This window comes from Rana temporaria, chromosome 7 (assembly GCF_905171775.1).
Source record: "Rana temporaria chromosome 7, aRanTem1.1, whole genome shotgun sequence".
In the NCBI taxonomy this organism is placed as follows: Eukaryota; Metazoa; Chordata; class Amphibia; order Anura; family Ranidae; genus Rana; species Rana temporaria.
In genome coordinates this window covers 65287895-65307695 of record NC_053495.1, presented here as the reverse complement: position 1 = coordinate 65307695, position 19801 = coordinate 65287895, and the positions used below count along the sequence as shown (strand labels likewise).

The 19801-nt window shown below is 44.9% G+C and overlaps 1 protein-coding gene across 4 annotated transcripts in view; it reads right to left on the bottom strand.

The window, feature by feature from the left end:
- Window positions 1–19801, bottom strand: part of LOC120945388 (probable endonuclease 4) — a 118587-nt gene that overhangs the window by 57143 nt on the left and 41643 nt on the right. For 3 of the 4 annotated variants that reach the window (XM_040359520.1, XM_040359522.1, XM_040359519.1), the window contains 3 exons: window positions 8671–8853; window positions 2937–3068; window positions 2746–2850 (listed from right to left, as the gene is read on the bottom strand). In XM_040359520.1, the coding sequence (XP_040215454.1) occupies window positions 2746–2850; window positions 2937–3068; window positions 8671–8853 (420 nt within the window). The remainder of the gene's footprint in view (window positions 1–2745; window positions 2851–2936; window positions 3069–8670; window positions 8854–19801) is intronic. The other variant, XM_040359521.1, reaches the window with a different exon arrangement.

The window sequence follows — 19801 nt, the reverse complement described above, 5'->3', positions numbered from 1 at the left end:
ACAGTCCCTGTCTTGTTTGCACCGCCTGTATACTGCTGTTGAAAGTATATAGGGCCAAAGGGGCTTGTAATGACCTGGGGGGGAAACCCATGCTATTTTTCTCAATGATTTTCATCCATATTGCAGGGACCAGACATTACATTAAAGCTGCAAGCAGTTTTAAATTACTTTTTTCTTATAGTAATCTCATGTTGTGCAGGGACAGTTCTAAACATGTGCCACTTCACAGGCATACTATAGACACCCAGCAGGTACGATATTTAAAGGAATTTGTCTTTTTTTTTTCACTTTAAGCATCATTAAAATCACTGCTCCAGAAAAAACGACCGTTTTTAAAACTTTTTTTTACATTGATACACGTTTCCTGGGGCAAGACCCGGGTTCTTAAACCCATTTTCCGACAATAACTTGCATATTAGGCTTTAAAATGAGCACTTTTGAAATTGAACGTTCGAGTCCCATTGACGACAATGGGGTTCTAAATGTTCGTGCAAACGTTCGAAGGTTCTGGTGCGAACCGAATGGGGGGGTGTTCCGCTCATCCCTAATATATATATATATTAGTGTTTTGGAAACACATAAAATAATAAAAGACTCTGGAAGAGTCTAGGTTCTGAGTAACCTCCTTATATGGCGTTTTGGAAACACAGGAAATAATAAAAGACTCAGAGAGTCTAGGTTCTGAGAAACCTCATTTAAGGTAATAAGACAGTACTGTATTTTGAAGCTGACCGACAGGTTGAACCCGTAAGATTCAGACTACTTTCTTTGCTTTTATTTCTGTCGCTTTTACAAGTATAAGATAATCTGTTTGTTTGTATGGATTTGTCCAGAAACCAAGGGTGAGGCGGCCTCTGTCCACTGTATTGCAATTATGGGGAAGGTACAACGAAAGCCTATACCTCCCTGAGCCAAGGTGTTCTATAAGTTAATGTGAGTCCCACAAATGCTGACAGTGAGGGTCAGTTAATGTTACTGTGATACAATCCAGTGGGTTCCCAGCCAGAGACACGAAAGCTCACATTGAGCAGAAATGTGACCACAGTAAGAAACGGTTATTCTTACTTATTCTCTGTGGCGAGTAATTAGTCGGTGCCTGGGGTCCATTGGCTAAAGGAGTCTGATCATTTTTTCTAATACTACGTATGGATAATTGTGGAGTACTCAGCCCCCACTCTTGGGGTTATGTTAAAGGAGTAAGGTGCCCCTCCCTTAGAATTCCTGTGTGAGAGGACTATTTGTAAAATGTTAACTCTTGATTAGCTATGAAATTACTAATATAACATGTGACCGGGTTGATTTGGTATTTTAGCATGCCAGAATATTAAATGAAGCACATGCTAAATGTTATCAGAAAGTTATTGATGGTTTTAAGCAGTAGATGGAAAACATGGAAGTGAATTGCACTATAAAGAAAGTAGACTGTTGTAGAATTATTAATGAGGATTGCTGGATGTAAGACAAGGAAGACCTGAGGATGTTTTTGATTACTTTAACCACTTACCCCCCGGACCATATTGCTGCCCAAAGACCAGAGTACTTTTTGCGATTTGGGACTGCGTCGCTTTAACAGACAATTGCGCGGTCAGGCGACGTGGCTCCCAAACAAAATTGGCGTCCTTTTTTTCCCACAAATAGAGCTTTCTTTTGGTGGTATTTGATCACCTCTGCGGTTTTTAGTTTTTGCGCTATAAACAAAAATAGAGCGACAATTTTGAAAAAAATTAATATTTTTTACATTTTGCTATAATAAATATCCCCCAAAAATATATAAAAAAAAATTTTTTTTCCTCAGTTTAGGCCGATACGTTTTCTTCTACATATTTTTCGTAAAAAAAAATCGCAATAAGCGTTTATTGATTGGTTTGCGCAAAAGGTATAGCGTTTACAAAATAGGGGGTAATTTTATGTCATTTTTATTATATTTTTTTTACTAGTAATGGCGGCGATCAGCGATTTTTTTTTCGGTACTGCGACATTATGGCAGACACTTCGGACACTTTTGACACATTTTTGGGACCATTGGCATTTTTATAGCGTTTACACACACAGCTCCCGGTCCCCACTCTGTACCGAGCGATCGTGTGTGCCCGGCGGCGATCGCGCCCGCCGGGCACACGCACGGGAGTCGGGGGCGAGCGGGGGGAGAGGACGTTATACTACGTGCTCTCGCCCAGCCGAGCCAACTTGCCGACGTATAACGGCGGTGGGCGGTCGGCTAGTGGTTAAAGGTGTCCAGTCCATGGCAGAGACAGTGTTGTAGTCAGTCAGATCTACTCCTACTAACGTAACTGCCATGGGTTGTATATTGTTGTTGCATTCCTAGTAGTGCTGTTGGAAGGAGATGAGGGATTTATGCATAGCAAAACAACCTAGATGTGGGTTGGAGGTGGAGGAGCACTGGCTTGCAGAGCAGACGGGAGAAGAATAAAAGAAAAATGCCAGGCCCAACTTCCCCTAGTGGACAAAGAGGATGATTTAATTTGTTGCACCCAAAGACCGCCTCCTTATAATAGCTCCCCCTCAGGTGCAAGCCACTGCTCAGAGTACCACCCTCCCTGTGACATCCACCCCTGTCAGAGGAACCGCCTCTAAACAAAACCCTACCCCTTGTGATTATTGACCCTACTGGCATGGGATCAATAATTCAACACAGCTTCAGGATAATACTTAATTGCTGACCTTATTTTTTTTTTAAATACCTTAATCAAAACTTGCTAAAAAAAAAAAAAGAAGAAAACTGACCTTTAGAGTCATTAAGATGAACTGCTCTGAGGTATAAGAGCCCAACAACTTTATCAAACTCATCTAGCATATGCTTGAGGCCTTTTTCTTCTGACAAGTTGTGACCTATGGTAAGTAGGCCAGAGAGAAGATAATGTTGTATATTACAACTATAAAAATATTACACAAAAACAGAATAACATGGTACTAACCAGCAGCAAAAGCATGACAGGTATCTAGACACACGCCAATTCGAGTCTTGTCTTTGACAAGGTTTATAATTCCATGCAGCTCCTCAAAGCGACCGCCAACTGTGCTACCTTGACAGCTCATATTCTCCAGCACTGTAAAGGAGAGGAAACAGTACTCAGCAGGTTGCATCGTGTTTGGATAGTGGGCAGATCTATGTTCAAATTGAGAGACAAAAACAGCCTAATTTCCATTAGAAATGGTTCAATGCATATAAAAATATATTGGGTGAATAAAAAGTCATAATAGGTATAATTTACTACAGATGAAACTCGAAAAATTTGAATATTATGCAAAAGTTCATTTATTTCACTAATGCAACTTAACCACTTAAGCCCCGGACCATATTGCTGGTCAAAGTCCAGGCCACTTTTTGCGATTCGGCACTGCGTCGCTTTAACTGACAATTGCGCGGTCGTGCGACGTGGCTCCCAAACAAAATTGGCATCCTTTTTTTCCCACAAATAGAGCTTTCTTTTGGTGGTATTTGATCACCTCTACGGTTTTTAGTTTTTGCGCTATAAACAAAAATAAAGCGACAATTTTGAAGAAAAATATATATTTTTTACTTTTTGCTATAATAAATATCCCTCAAATATATATATAAAAAAAATGTTTTCCTCAGTTTAGGCCAATACGTATTCTTCTACATATTTTTCGTAAAAAAAAAATGCAATAAGCGTTAATTGATAGGTTTGCGCAAAAGTTATAGCATTTACAAAATAGGGGATAGTTTTATGGCATTTTTATTAATTTTTTTTTTCCTAGTAAATGCGGCGATCAGCGATTTTTATCGACATTATGGCGGACACATTTTTGGGACCATTGGCATTTTTATAGCGATCAGTGCTATAAAAATGCATTGATTACTATAAAAATGCCACTGGCAGGGAAGGGGTTAAGTATGTTCCCTGGGTGTGTTTTAACTGAAGGGGGGGGGTGGACTGACTTGGGGAAATGACTGATCGCTGTTCATACATTGTATGAACAGAAGATCAGCATTTCTCCCCCTGACAGGAGCGGGAGCCGTTTACACACACAGCTCCCGGTTCTTGCTCTGTAACGAGCAATCGCGGTTGCCCGGCGGGGCACGTGAGTCAGGGGCGAGCGCCCCTATTGGCTGAACGGCGAGATGACGTAGATCTACGTGATCTCGCCCAGCAGAGCCGACCTGCCGCCGTATAACTGGCGGCTGGTCGGCAAGCAGTTAAAAGGTGAAACTAATATATGATATAAACTCATTACATGCAAAGCAAGATAGTTCAAGTCGTGATTTGTCATCAATTGTGATGATTGTGGCTTACAGCTCATGAAAACCCCAAATCCACAATCTCAGAAAATGTGAATATTGTCAAAAGGTGCAATATTCTAGGCTCAAAGTGTCTCACTCTAATCAGCTAATTAAGCCATAACACCTGCAAAGGGTTCCTGAGCCTTTAAATGGTCTCTCAGTCTGGTTCAGTAGGAATCAAAATCATGGGAAAGACTGCTGACCTGACAGTTGTGCAGAAAACCCATCATTGGCACCCTCCATAAGGAGGGAAAGCCTCAAAAAGTAATTGCAAAAGAAGCTGGATGTTCCCAAAGTGCTGTATCAAAGCATATTAATAGACAGTTATGTGGAAGGGAAAAGTGTGGAAGAAAAAGTGCACATGCAGCAGGGATGACCACAGCCTGAAGAGTTTCACCTGTAATGCACCTGCCAGATTTGACAGATCATGTGCTTACACTTACTCTACACTATGCCATATTGTAAGATTTTATTTACAATTTCAATGAAAGGCCAATAACTGATACAACTGCCTGATGCTACAATAACAGGTCCTCTTTGATGACAGTAATATACACCTGCCCAACGTGGTCTTCTTTGCTGGCATTTGCAGTTATTGTTCTGGTTATTTGTTCTGTCAGTTAGGACAACCTGCCAAAATAGCATTGGGTTGATTTATCAGTTAATTAAAAATTTACACCTGCCTGTTGCTGTCTATTTTACTGGCATCTGCAGACGATGGTACACCAGCATGATGCCAAAAGTCACAGGCCCTGTATAATGACCATTTCAGTAACTGATAAATCAACCCATTGCTATTTTAGCAGGTTGTCCTAGCTGACAGATAAAACAAATAACCAGGTTCACGGTGCTGCTGCACAATTGGAGGTATTATTTTCCAGACAAAAGACATGGACAGCCATCCACCAACAAGAAAACCTTAATGTGTTATAGTTATTAACCACTTAAGGACCGGCTCACGTACATATATACGTCGGCACTTTAAAGATGAATATTTCGGTAACGGCAGTAGCTGCTGCCACAACCGAGAAATCCATCTTTTCCGTGGCCGGTCCTGAAAACTATAATGGTGGTCTCCATGGCGAATTTGCCGCAAGATCATTATCGTTATCGGTGGCGGGAGAGGGGCCCCCCCTCCCACCGCTCTCCCGCGCCCTCTGCTGCTTACCGGAGCTGCCGGTAGCGGCGGAGGCGATCGGGTCCTTCTTGCTGCTTGCCATGGATACGAGTGAGGGCAAGATGGCCCCCATCCGTCTCCATAGCATAGCAAGGCAGAAGCGACGTCAAAACGTCACTTCCGCCCATGCGTCTGAAAGGCACATTTTTTTATCGACATTTTTTCAAATGACAATTTATTTTTATTTTTTTGCATTTTTGTCTAAATATGAGATCTGAGGTCTTTTTAACCCCAGATATCATATTTAAGAGGACCTGTCATGCTTTTTTATATTAAAAGGGATGTTTACATTCCTTGTAATAGGAATACAAGTGACCCTTTTTTTTTTTTTTTTAAACAGTGTAAAAATAATTATAATCAGGTAAAATAAATAAGAAAACTAAAAAAAAAAAAAGCATTTTTTAAAACGCCCCGTCCCGATAAGCTTGCGTACAGAAGCGAACGCATACGTGAGTAGCGCTTGCATATGAAAACGGTGTTCAAACCGCACAAGTGAGGTATCGCCACAATCGTTAGAGCGAGAGCAATAATTCTAGCCCTAGACCTCCTCTAACTCAAAAGATGCAACCTATAGAATTTTTTAAACGTCGCCTATGGAGATTTTTAAGGGTAAAAGTTTGACGCCATTCCATGAGCGGGCGCAATTTTGAAGAGTGACATGTTGGGTATCATTTTACTTGGCGTAACATTATCTTTCACGATATAAAAAAAATTGGGCTAACTTTACTGTTGTCTTATTTTTTTATTCAAAAAAGTGATTTGTTTTCCAAAATACGGTGTGACAAAAGTATTGCAATGACCGCCATTTTATTCTCTAGCGTGTTAGAAAAAAAAATATATATAATGTTTGGGGGTTCCAAGTAATTTTCTAGCAAAAAAAACAGTTTTAAACTTGTAAACACCAAGTCTGAAAAACAAACTTGGTCCTTAAAGCGGGAGTTCACCCGAAATTTTTTTTTTTAACATTAGATTGATGCTCATTTTGTCAAGGGGAATCGGGTAGTTAAAAATCGAAGCAGTTATTACCGTTTTAAAGAGCGATCTTCTCCGCCGCTTCCGGGTATGGTCTTCGGGACTGGGCGTTCCTATTTGATTGACAGGCTTCCGACGGTCGCATACATTGCGTCACGAGTAGCCGAAAGAGGCCGAACGTCGATGCGGCTCTATACGGCGCCTGTGCACCGACGTTCGGCTACTTTCGGAAAATCGTGACGCGATGTATGCGACCGTCGGAAGCCTGTCAATCAAATAGGAACGCCCAGTCCCGCAGCCCATACCCGGAAGCGGCGGAGAAGATCGCTCTCTACAATGGTAAGTACTGCTTCGATTTTAAAAAAACTACCCGATTCCCCTTGACAAAATGAGCATCAATCTAATGTTAAAAATAAACTTTTCGGGTGAACCTCCACTTTAAGTGGTTAAATGGCCCCTTAGTGTGAAAAGTGTTGAAAGCTCTTTTTGTTGATGGTTGAATGTCAGTACCTGGAGAATAATACCTTTGAATGAACAGCAGCACCTTTGCAAATGTCTGGCCAAGTAAATTTCGGAAGCCACAAATTGTTATTAGATATAGTGTATGAAAGCGCTGGACTTCATGGCAATAAGTGTTATTGGTGTTTATGTATATCCAGCTTCAGTAATAAACACACCAGCTGATTTTATCTTAACAAGCCATTTTTTTTTCATGCTTTTAATTTTACCTTTTTGGCCTTGCCATATAACACTTTTCCTGCCTTTAGATTGATAATGCTCACTCACCATATTGTATATGTAGGCCCGGATTCACAGACACTGGCGCACATTAATGCCGCCGTAGCGTATCTCCTTTATGCTACGCCGACGTAGCGCAGAGAGGCAAGCATGGAATTCACAAAGCACTTCTTCACAAAACTGCGCTGGGTTTCCTAGGCATGCTAATGAGGCGTGACCCCATGCAAATGATAGGCCGAGCGCCAGACAGATACGTATCACCAACTGCGCATGCGCCGGGACGTGGGCGCATCGTTCTGCGCATGCTCAGAATCACATCGGAACAACTGCCCAAGATACGCCAGATCACTGCCTACGGCAGTTTACGTTGGACGTGAATATGGCTGGGCGTAGGTTACCTACGCCCAGCCATATTCACGTCCAACGTAAACTACGTAAAATAGGCCGGCTTGGGTTCCCTGGTGCAGCCCTTTGCATGAATGCTGCTGAGTTACACCTCCTTTATGAGGCAAAACTTTACGCCGTACGTACAACTTACGCGCACTAGTCGTAGCCTGCGTCGGGCACAAGTGCGATCGTGAATCGGCATATCTCCCTCATTTACATATTTGAATAGAAAATCAATGAGAGCGCCACATGCGTCCAGCGTAAATATGCGCCCACTCTATGCCGGCGTAGGCAAGTTACGTCGGTGGAATGAAGCCTGTTTTAAGGCGTATCTTAGTTTTGTTGGCCCGGTGCACAGATACGACAGCGCATATTTGCACTTACGCGGCGTATCTTGAGATACGTTGGCGCAAGTGCTTTGTGAATCCGGTCACCCCTCCTTACCCTCCTGTTCACAACAAAGACAGGAAAAGTCCTTGGAAAGAGCTGGGAAAAGTGCTAACTGATAACTGTCAGCAGAGACAGAGGGCAAAGAAACTTATACGACCAACAGATTTTTGGCAGGATCAACAAGATTTTTTTAATTGAATTTGGGGGGGGGGGGCATAGAAGAAAAGCCAGGTACAAAGAAGTTGCTTTATTGGGTGAAGGTCTGCTCTGACTATACGGACCAAAACGGTCTGGGGTTTCTAGTCCTCACACTCAGACACAGCTTTCTCAGGTTGGGTATTGACTATGCCGCTATCAAACTTTAGTTGCAGGTATTATTTTAATGAGATCTAAAACCACTGATTTAATGGTTTCCCAAAACAGTTCCATTGAAGGCATGCCATAAATGATACCGGTCACAGTTGCTTTTTAAGCCTTTAAATAGCTAGTGTCACATATCACATGTGCAGCACCATGGCAACTACAGATCAAACAGAGGTTAAAATGGCAGCTTCCTTGGCCATAAATGATAGAAGGGTTTAGTTTCATTTCTGAGGGACTGAAAATTACTTTTAGAATAAAATTAACATGTTAAAGATTTTATTAGTTGAGTTTTCAGATCTACTTTAACTGTAGAACTGTGAGCTAGGGATGAGACACATACAAGAATATACCATCCAACACCTGCCGTGAGAACACTTACCCACTGTGATGTCAGGCACTTGTGAGTGCGCATGGTTAATGCCATCAGCAATGAGCTCAAGGCACTTGTTTACAGGCATTTCTCCTAAATGGGATCCAGGGTGGATATTGTATAATGTAAGGCCCAGTTGATGGCACCGGCTTAATTCATCAACTAACATGTCACGACTCTTCTGACGTACATCTGTAAGAAAATGGATAGTTTAAGAACACCATAACAAAATACAGGTCTCTGGAGAAATTGAGCAGAATCATAGCATGTATGTACTGCCTTTTATACCTTTCAATTTTTACAATTTCTTAAACCAGCTGAAGCAGTTCACGGTTTTTATAGGTACACTTTTACTCAAACTCGAGTATTCCAAATCTGAACTAACTTAAAAAGAATCATGCATACCTACTGGATGGCTCTGTATATTATTCGGGCAATTACTTTGGATGCCCCACTCACCAAACATTTAGGGTTTGTTAGCTTTATTTTCTGATTTTGAGAAAGTAAAAATGTAGTATGTGTTCCTTAGTTCTAAGCACCACCCTCTGCCCTTTCCCATGAGTTAAAGTGCACAGAAGTAAACATGGCTACATTACATATCAATTAGATGCCCAGGTATAATGTTTCTTAGATTAAATAGATTTCTTATACTTGCTGCCGAAAATGGTTTATTAATCTGACATAATATCGTGTTTCCTTAACTACGTCCTGGCTATACAGTGGTAGATTTGTATTGGATTTTTTTTTCGAATGTTTAGTAGGGTCAAATCCATGTTTGTTTTTGACCACAGTGACAAAAAAATTTGAAGAAGCAAGACGAAAAAATTTTCTTGAAAATAACACATTTCTAACAATGTATGTGGTTTTCTTTCAGGAAATTAAATTAAAATTCCAAAATTGAATGTTGAACGCAAACAAAATTCTAAAGTACTTTCACTCCCTTGTAAGTAGTGGATGATGGGTGGGACGGTGGGTGATCCTGGGTCCCTCCCCCTCTCCTCCTCCCGCCCCTCTCCTCCCCCGCCTTGTCTTTCCCTTGTCCCCCCCCCCCCGTTATATGATTTCCCTCCTACCCCCCCCCCCCTCTTGGGGAGGGGGTTCATATGGTTGTAGGATGGTATTCGCACTGACTTGACAAGCTGATCCCTTTGTTCAGTCCTGCTGTCTCTTCGCTTATTTGTCCATCTCACTTTGTGCCCTCTTACCTTATATCTTTGACTTCCTAACGGATTTGCTGATGTAACCTGTAATGGAGTGTAAAGATTTTGCCTTTGACTGTCATTGCATTGTAACTTGCTATTGTGTGAATAAAAAACTTTACTGTTAAAAAAAAAAAAAAAAATACTTTCAAATAACATTCGCCCAGTCACCATATGTATGTACAAAGACTTTTCATGCAAATGTTTGTACAAACATTAGCACAAAAATGTGTTAAAAAATCTACTAGTGTATAATCAATTTTGCACACTTTAGATCCGTTAGGGCGTTTCCTGGCCAGAAGCATCCTGATTCTTGCAAGTAATTCACCCAGTTTCGAGACAACTGGTGAGGACTGGGTCATATAAAGGTTTGTACAAGTGGATAAAGTTTATTATCTATTCTAAGGGACAAGTATTTCAAAATGTGTGAAAAACTGAGGTGGAGTAGCAGAGATGACTATACTGAATGACAAGCCTCAGGCCCGGTACACACGACCGAGTTTCTCGGCAGAATTCAGCCAGAAACTCGATCGGAGCTGGATTCTGCCCAGAAACCCGGCCGTGTGTACACTTTCAGGCCGAGGAAACCGACGAGAATCTCGTCGGGCCAAATAGAGAACATGTTCTCTATTTCCTCGTTCCTCAATGGGAAAAGTTGGCCCGCCGAGATCCTCGGCGGCTTCACAAGAAACTCGATGAGCAAAACTATGTGTTTTGCTCGTCGAGTTTCTCGGCCGTGTGTACGGGGCCTTACAGTTTACGACACCCAAAAACAAAATAATAATACAGCTTACCAATTCTTCATGTAGTAGCTGCATTAGTTTTCTTATGGTTTTGTTTCCTTTATTTTCACCTGGTACTCTGGTCAGTATGTCTGTTACTTTTTAACTTTCTTAACTTGACCAATTGAAAAATGGACTCACAATAGTATAATGTGGATTTTATACTAAATGTGAGTGCATTTTTTTTTTTTATTAAAATAAAGGTTTTAAATTAATTTACTGCATTATGGATTGGCATTTGCTCACTTTTATGTGGTATGTCTTGAGCAAAGGAAAGCAGTGGAGGAATGTATACAGCAGATCCCTGAAGGTCTGAGAGACATCTTGTGGCCATTTACGATTATAACACCCTGACTCATTTGCGGCATATGGTCATATATTCATGGTGAGAGTCCAATTATAATTGTTTGTGCTGCAGTGGTAAATCATTAGTTGGAAGGAGATTGTCACTTTACTGTGGACACATTTTCATTGTTAGGATCCATGCAGCTGGGCTTAAAAAAAATATATATTTTGGCAAATGCTCATATAGAGTGTTTTCTACAGGCACTTAAGAGCTTTCATTTTTTTTTTCTGACAGAAAACCTCTCAAAAATGCAAACCAGAAGGTTTTTTTTCTGCCTCTAAACGTGACGCAGACAAAACACTACTCCAGTAGAAGCAACATGATCGGAAAATCCGTCAAGAAAACCGTGGATTTTTTTCCGATGAAATCTTGGCTCAAAATTCCGACTGTCAAGAACGCGGTGACGTACACCACTACAACAAGCCGAAAAAATTAAGTTCAATGATTCAGAGCATGCATGTAATTGATTCTGAGCATGCGTAGGATTTTTGCATGTCGGAATTGCATACAGACGTTTGGAATTTCCTCCAAGAACTTTTCTTATTGTAAAATTTGAGAACCAGCTTTGACACGATTTTGTGTTTTTTGATAGTACACGGTTCAAGGTTCACGTTTCACATCAATAATTTGTTAGAAGTTTTTCACCAAGCATAGTACTTACATTCACATAGCACCTAAACTCCCTGAGATCAGCCACACCTACATACCTGGGAAGAACGATTTACAGGGTGGTTCTCACTTCAGGGGTGGTTTTGTTTTATCTTTTTTTCTTTTCTTTTCCTTTATCTAGTTTTGGTTTATCTAGCTTTCATGTGCTTGTTTACATTCACTTACACTGTGAAGCATCTATTTGATTTAAGCATCACCTGAATGAATGAATGAATGAATGAAAAACTTATATAGCGCGGCACATGCAAACCAAATCGCCTCTGGGCGCTTGTTGTTCCTGTCTCCTTTGATATCAAAAGAGATGAGTTTTGATCTTTTTCCTGAACGCCAAGTGATTTTCCTCCATAGTCTGGGACCCTGGACCGCGAATCTTCTTTCTCCTTTGGACTTGTAATTGGCTTTTGGTATTTGGAGCAGATTTTGGTTGGTGGATCGCAGAACGCGATTGGAGTTGTGAGCTTTTATTTTTTCGCATAGATAATGGGGAGCATTCCCATGGATACATCTATGCGTTAGACAGAGTGCTTTAAAAACAATTCTGTCTTTAATTGGCAACCAATGAAGGGTTCTCAGTGAGGGTGAGATTGATTCCCAGGGGTTTTTCCCAGTCACTAGTCTGGCGGCCGTATTTTGAACGACTTGCAGACAAGCGATTTGGTACTTTGGGAGTCCGAGGTAAAGGGCGTTTGCATAATCCAATCTGGAGTTTACAATTGCTCCCACCACGGCCGCTATATCTTCTTTTGGAATAAAAGGAGTGAGTTTGCGTATTAGAGCGCAGCAGATTGTGAGATACGCTGACTACTGACCCTATTTGTGCATCCATTGTCATGTAGGAGTCAAAGATGACCCCGAGACTTTTGACTTTGGCGCTAGGGGTGATGATTTTGCCCAGAATGGGCGGGGATATCCAAGTTGTTGCAGGTTGATTCATACGCTTGGCGTGAAAGAGGAGAAGTTCTGTTTTCGCTCCGTTGAGTTTAAGATAACTCTTTGTCATCCAATTTTCTATCAAAGAGAGGCATGTCTCTAGATTGAGGTGGTGATCCTTTTTGTTGCAAATGCGGAAATACAGTTGCATGTCGTCTGCATATGAGTGATAAAGCAGTTTTTGGCTGCTGATGATTTCAAAAGAGGACGAAGATAGATGTTGAACAGCACTGGCGATAGGGGCGATCCTTGAGGGACTCCGTACGATACAGTGCGTTTCTCAGAAGTGAAAGGTCCCAATTTCACTATTTGTGATCGGTTTTCCAAAAAAGAGGAGAACCAATGTAAATCACCTTCTGCGACTTTGGCTACGTCAGCTAGCCGAGTCAGTAACAGTTTGTGGTCTACAGTGTCGAAGGCAGCGCTTAGGTCCAGCAGAACCAGGAGACAAGATTCTCCTTCGTCTGCGGTCTCGAGAGCGTTGTCCCATATTTTGAGCAATGCTGTCTCTGTACCGTGTCCGGGGCGGAAACCCGATTGAAATGGATCAAGTAGGTTATGGGTATCTAGATGCTGTTGCAGCTGTTGTACCACTACTTTCTCCATTGCCTTGGAGAGGACGTTTAGGCCTGTTATGGGACGGCGATGAAGTGGGTCCTTGGGGTCTAGGGTGGGTTTCTTCAAGATGGGCTGAATTATTCCCTCCTTCAACTGGGAGGGCACTATACATTCCTTGAAAGACTGGTTTATAAGCTGCGTGATAGGAGGTGCCAGGATGTCGGCGCATTCCTTCAGCAGTTTGGTGGGAATGATATCATTTGGCGCTGTGCTGTTTCGCAAAGTACCGATGATATTTTTTGTGGCCTCGATGGAGATCGGTTCTAGAGTGAACTTTCCTAATTGTGGTGAATTTCTATGGGTATTGTGTGAATGATTGCGGGGGGGGGGTTGAGGGGGGTATTGTTTTGTTGAATGCTTTCCCGGATTCCCTCAATTTTATTTCTGAAGTAATCCGACAATTCATCGCAGAACTCTTGGGTGTCTGAATTGGGGGCTTCAAGACAGACGGGATTCATGGTCTGAGTGACCATCTTGAAGAGTTCGCGGGGGCGGTTTAGGGCGCTGTTGATAGCCTTGGAAAAATAACCTGACTTGCGAGGAGGATTTATCAATGCAAGCAGTATATTTTTTAATCCTATTGCTTAATTGCACCTAGCACTTTGAGTCCCACACCACTATGCCAGTGGGCGGCAGCGCCACTCACCCCCCTTTTTAATTTATATTACACAAATACCTAGACCAGACCTGGGCAAACTACGGCCCGCGGGCCGTATACGGCCCGGCGGACCTTTTAATCCGGCCCACCCCCGCCGCCGAAACCGCCGCCGCTGCCACGTTAATCACCGCGGCGGGGAACAGTAGACAGCGTTCGTTTGAACAGCTGTTTTCCCCGCCGCGCATAAACACTCCCCCTTGGACGGATCTGTCCAATCGCGAGCAAGGGGGAGTCACATAGACACTCCCCCTTGCTCGCGATTGGACAGATCCGTCCAAGGGGGAGTGTATGGCACAGACACTCCCCCTTGGACGGATCTGTCCAATCGCGAGCAAGGGGGAGTCACATAGACACTCCCCCTTGCTCGCGATTGGACAGATCCGTCCAAGGGGGAGTGTCTATGCGCAGTGGGGAAAACAGCTGTTCAAACGAACGCTGTCTTTAATGTTCCCCGCCGCGGTGATAACAGTAGGCAGGGCCGGGAGGGGTCACACGCAGCCACTTGTGCCAACACATGCAGCAACTTGTGCCAACACATGCAGCCACTTGTGCCAACACACGCAGCCGCTGTGCCACCATAAATTGTCGCCAATGTGCCAATCACACGTAGCCACTGTGCCAATCACACGTAGCCACTGTGCCAATCACACGCAGCCACTGTGCCAATCACACGCAGCCACTGTGCCAATCACACGCAGCCACTGTTCCCAAACACAGCCACTGTGCCAATCACACGCAGCCACTGTGCCAATCACACGCAGCCACTGTGCCAATCACACGCAGCCACTGTGCCACCATAAATTGTCGCCACTGTGCCTATCACACGTAGCCACTGTGCCAATCACACGCAGCCACTGTGCCAATCACACGCAGCCACTGTGCCAATCACATGCAACCACTGTGCCAATCACATGCAGCCACTGTGCCAATCACATGCAGCCACTGTGCCCATCAAACGCAGCCACTGTGCCAATCACACGCAGCCACTGTGCCAATCACACGCAGCCACTGTGCCAATCACACGCAACCACTGTGCCAATCACATGCAGCCACTGTGCCAATCACATGCAGCCACTGTGCCCATCAAACGCAGCCACTGTGCCAATCACACGCAGCCACTGTGCCAATAACACGCAGCCACTCTGCCCATCAAACGCAGCCACTGTGCCAATCACACACAGCCACTGTGCCCATCAAACGCAGCCACTGTGCCATCACATGCAGCCACTGTGCCAACACACGCAGCCACTGTGCCAACACACGCAGTCACTGTGCCATCAATTGTTGCCACTGTGCCCATCACACGCAGCCACTGTGCCATCAATTGTCGCCACTGTGCCCATCAAACGCAACCACTGTGCCATCACACGCAGCCACTGTGCCATCACATGCAGCCTCCTGTGTCATGTCCCCAGCGTCTGTCCCCCTCCTGTGTCATGTCCCCAGCGTCTGTCCCCCTCCTGTGTCATGTCCCCAGCGTCTGTCCCCCTCCTGTGTCATGTCCCCAGCCTCTGTCCCCCTCCTGTGCCATGTCCCCAGCCTCTGTCCCCCTCCTGTGCCATGTCCCCAGCCTCTGTCCCCCTCCTGTGTCATGTCCCCAGCCTCTGTCCCCCTCCTGTGTCATGTCCCCAGCCTCTGTCCCCCTCCTGTGTCATGTCCCCAGCCTCTGTCCCCCTCCTGTGTCATGTCCCCAGCCTCTGTCCCCCTCCTGTGTCATGTCCCCAGCCTCTGTCCCCCTCCTGTGTCATGTCCCCAGCCTCTGTCCCCCTCCTGTGTCATGTCCCCAGCCTCTGTCCCCCTCCTGTGTCATGTCCCCAGCCTCTGTCCCCCTCCTGTGCCATGTCCCCAGCCTCTGTCCCCCTCCTGTGTCATGTCCCCAGCGTCTGTCCCCCTCCTGTGCCATGTCCCCAGCCTCTGTCCCCCTCCTGTGTCATGTCCCCAGCCTCTGTCCCCCTCCTGTGTCATGTCCCCAGCCTCTGTCCCCCTCCTGTGTCGTCCCCAGCCTCTGTCCCCCTCCTGTGTCATGTCCCCAGCCTCTGTCCCCCTCCTGTGCCATGTCCCCAGCCTCTGTCCCCCTCCTGTGTCATGTCCCCAGCGTCTGTCCCCCTCCTGTGCCATGTCCCCAGCCTCTGTCCCCCTCCTGTGTCATGTCCCCAGCCTCTGTCCCCCTCCTGTGTCATGTCCCCAGCCTCTGTCCCCCTCCTGTGTCGTCCCCAGCCTCTGTCCCCCTCCTGTGTCATGTCCCCAGCCTCTGTCCCCCTCCTGTGCCATGTCCCCAGCCTCTGTCCCCCTCCTGTGTCATGTCCCCAGCGTCTGTCCCCCTCCTGTGCCATGTCCCCAGCCTCTGTCCCCCTCCTGTGCCATGTCCCCAGCCTCTGTCCCCCTCCTGTGCCATGTCCCCAGCCTCTGTCCCCCTCCTGTGCCATGTCTATAACAAGTACTCGTACCAGTTTTCCAACAATGATATTTACTGCTTTTTATAAAGAAATACAATTGATTTTATGCAGTATTGAGTTTAGCCTTTTGGCCCGGCCCTCCAAAATATTTTTAGTTTCTCATGTGGCCCCATCGAAAAAATAATTGCCCACCCCTGACCTAGACCCTGGTCTCAGGGACTTTGAGGGGAGGCAGCAGATGATTTACATCCTGAGAACGGACATATTTAATCACTAGCTCTCAAATCTTGCTTTTAGAGGAAATTCCGACAGAAAAATTCCAATGGAGCCTACACACGGTCGGAATTTCTGACCAAAAGCTCACATTGGACTTTGCTTGTCGGAATTTCCGATCGTGTGTGTAACGGAACGTCCCGCACTCCGCTTGAGTGCTTCCGTCATATACCGCTTCCTATCAGTCTGGATATAGATATCAGATATTCCATCTGCTCTCAAGCATACGAGACGAGACTTGTTTGTCTGCTGAACCTGGAATGTATATTAGAACTAAGAATACAACCTTATATACAGTTAGAGGAGGTAACCAGAACATAAATTAACATGAGCTAATTAACTAATCATTTACCCAGACTAGGTGACTAATAGATATGTCCTTTCATGGTAGACGTCACGTCTCCTCGCTCACCTGCTATACAATACACATTGGCCCAGATTCAGGTAGATTGGAGCAATATTTGCGTGGGCAAAGAGCAAAGATTTTTCTCTGCGCCCACGCAAATATTTCAATTTGCCCAGCGATTCACGGAGCAGTAGCTCCGTAAATTGCGCGGGCGCTATGCTAATTAGCCCTGCGTAAGGGCGCCTAATGTAAATGATCCCGCCGGGGGCGGGAATCATTTAAATTAGGCGCGCTCCCGCACCGAGTGAACAGCGCATGCTCCGTCGGGAAACTTTCCCGACGTGCATTGCGGCAAATGACGTCGCAAGGACGTCATTTGCTTCTAAGTGAACGTGAATGGCGTCCAGCGCCATTCACGAATCACTTACGTAAACGACGTGAAATTTAAAGGCTTATGTCTGTCAGATCCTAGGCTGCAGTCGGTGTAACGAGGTTCCTGAATCAGGAGCACTCGTTACACCGGAGCAAGTAAGCACTTGCGCCGCGCAAGGGCGCAAGTGCTTCTTGAATCTGGGCCATTATCATAAGTGTAAACAGAGGACATCTTCACACAACAGCAGGGTCAATTAGCACAGAGAACAGACAGATGGCTGGAGGGGATGGCATTAGCATCTCCTTACACTGCATGTCCCAACAGTATGAATCAGTCACTCTAATATGGTATATACAGGGTCCCCAGGCATACAGCTCACAAAGAGCACCGTTCCCCCAAATGCCAGGGCCCATGATCGCAAGGCAAGAGGCTAGCATTCAGTCCCCTCCAAAGGCCTCTGTCTCGGGTGAGTCTGTCACAGTGTGTATGCGGCATTAAAGTGTTTTTGATCACTTGAGGGTCTACACGGGCAACACATTTGGAGTGTATTGTGTATCTGATAACCGGAACGCTAACACTGGGACTGTCTTATATTCAATTTATTAGACCATTGGAGTGTCTACACTGGAACACATTCGGAGCGTCTTTGTGTATTGGTTGGAACTGGGATAGTTTATTACTAATAGATGTGAATACATATTTTTCTTATTATCACATTTTTAGTTTATGTGAATTGTGTTAAGAAATTAGCATTTTTGGGGTCGAACTTGAGCTCTGGCATATTGTGCGTTTCATATTAGGTAATGTATACTTCCTAGATAACTAAAGGTAAAATAAATAAGGGAAAAATATAGGAGGGGAAAAAAAAGGAAATGAATGCACATTGAAGGCCAGTAAGCTGCAATATAGTCAATTTCTATTTTTGGGTTTAATACTGCATTAACTCTTTCAAAATACAAAAGCAGCTAATACGAAAAACATATTCAACACACTAAGAATGCGGTCTGGTTGAGTTGTTATAATCTCTCAATTCAAAATATCTTACAGCAAAGACAGACAGGTAGCAAGGTCATGTGTGGTGGTGACCAGGCACAACAAAGTATAAGTGCAGGGTGGCGACACAGTACAGCAAGTACAGAGTCCAGGAGCCCAATTCAGAGTTATTAAAAGGCAAGGAGAAGTCAAAGGGGCACGAGGGAACGGGGACAGCGGAGTCCAACAGCAACAGAATACAGCATGAATCAAGTTCAGCGTCACAAGGTAAAGATCCGGACATCACATGGGGCAAACATCCAACGTATATGGCAAGAACTGTGTCCAGGATCAAAGACCAGGAGTCCAGGCAAGATGCAAACATAACCAGGATACAACAAGGATTGAGTCCAGGGTCACAGGGCAGAAATCTGAACACAGTAAGGGGGCAAACAGCAACAGGATACAACAAGGATTGTACCAGAAGCTTCTAGGCACATGAGGGGGATCACAGAAGGAAGGCCTTGAATGGTCTGGGCTTAACTCGGGATCCACTCAGGTAGCACATAACAGGAGGGGGAGCACAGTAGGAGAGGGAATACAGCAGGAGGGTCTTGTGTGGCCTCAACTCACAGTCCATTTAGGTAGAACATAACAGGACAGAACACAGTGAGAAGGTACTCACAGGGCAGCAGATCACATGGCCCGTGTGTGGCTTGGCACATCACAGGAGTGGGGAACACAGTAAGAAGGCAATTGTGTGGCCTGGCCTCAACTCAGGGTTCAAGTAAGTACCACATTGCAGAAGGGGGGACACAGCAGAGAGGTAATCACAGGGCAGCAGATGACAGCATCCTTAGGTAGCCTGCCTCAACTCAGGGTTCATGCAGATAGCACATCAAAGGAGGGGGAACATACAGGTAGTACTCACAGCACAGTAAAGTCACAGGGGTACAGGTTTTGTGCCCTTGGGCGCAGCTTTGTGTGCAAGCAGCAATCACAGGGCAGCAGGTTAGAGGGCACCCAGCAACAGCTCGGTGTGCCCATGGCCATCAACATCACAGGAGGGAATTGGCAGCCAGGAGCCTCTGGAAGATCTAGAAGATCTAGAAACTGAGCAATTAATATGCACAGCTGCTTCAGATTCTGTCTATTCTGGTTTTAATAAATTCCCTCTTTTGTTTTTGGGCACTGCACAGCACAGGAAGCGATTGCCGCTCTGTGCCTGCCAGAAGACAATGCGCACCTGGGGAAGGAAGACATCTTCAAGCGAGCACACTGCCCAGATCCCTGCACGTAGGTGGTGTGGGGAGGCAGAATCTACGTGCAGGCGATGGGGATTTAGATGGCTGCTGGCTGGGCATCTACTCACAGTACTTGTAAGTGGTGGAAGATTTCCAGAGAGCCAAGGTAGGGAGAAGGGGGCACCCAGCGGAATACCTAAACCTTTAATCTGTCTTAAGTTTCGTGGGATTTGGCCATATCCTGGAGCTAAATGTGGAAGCGCTTATTTAGGCACTAAATCTAAATAAGCACTGCTGGGCAGAGTTATTCTTTTATATACATCTTTGTTCATTA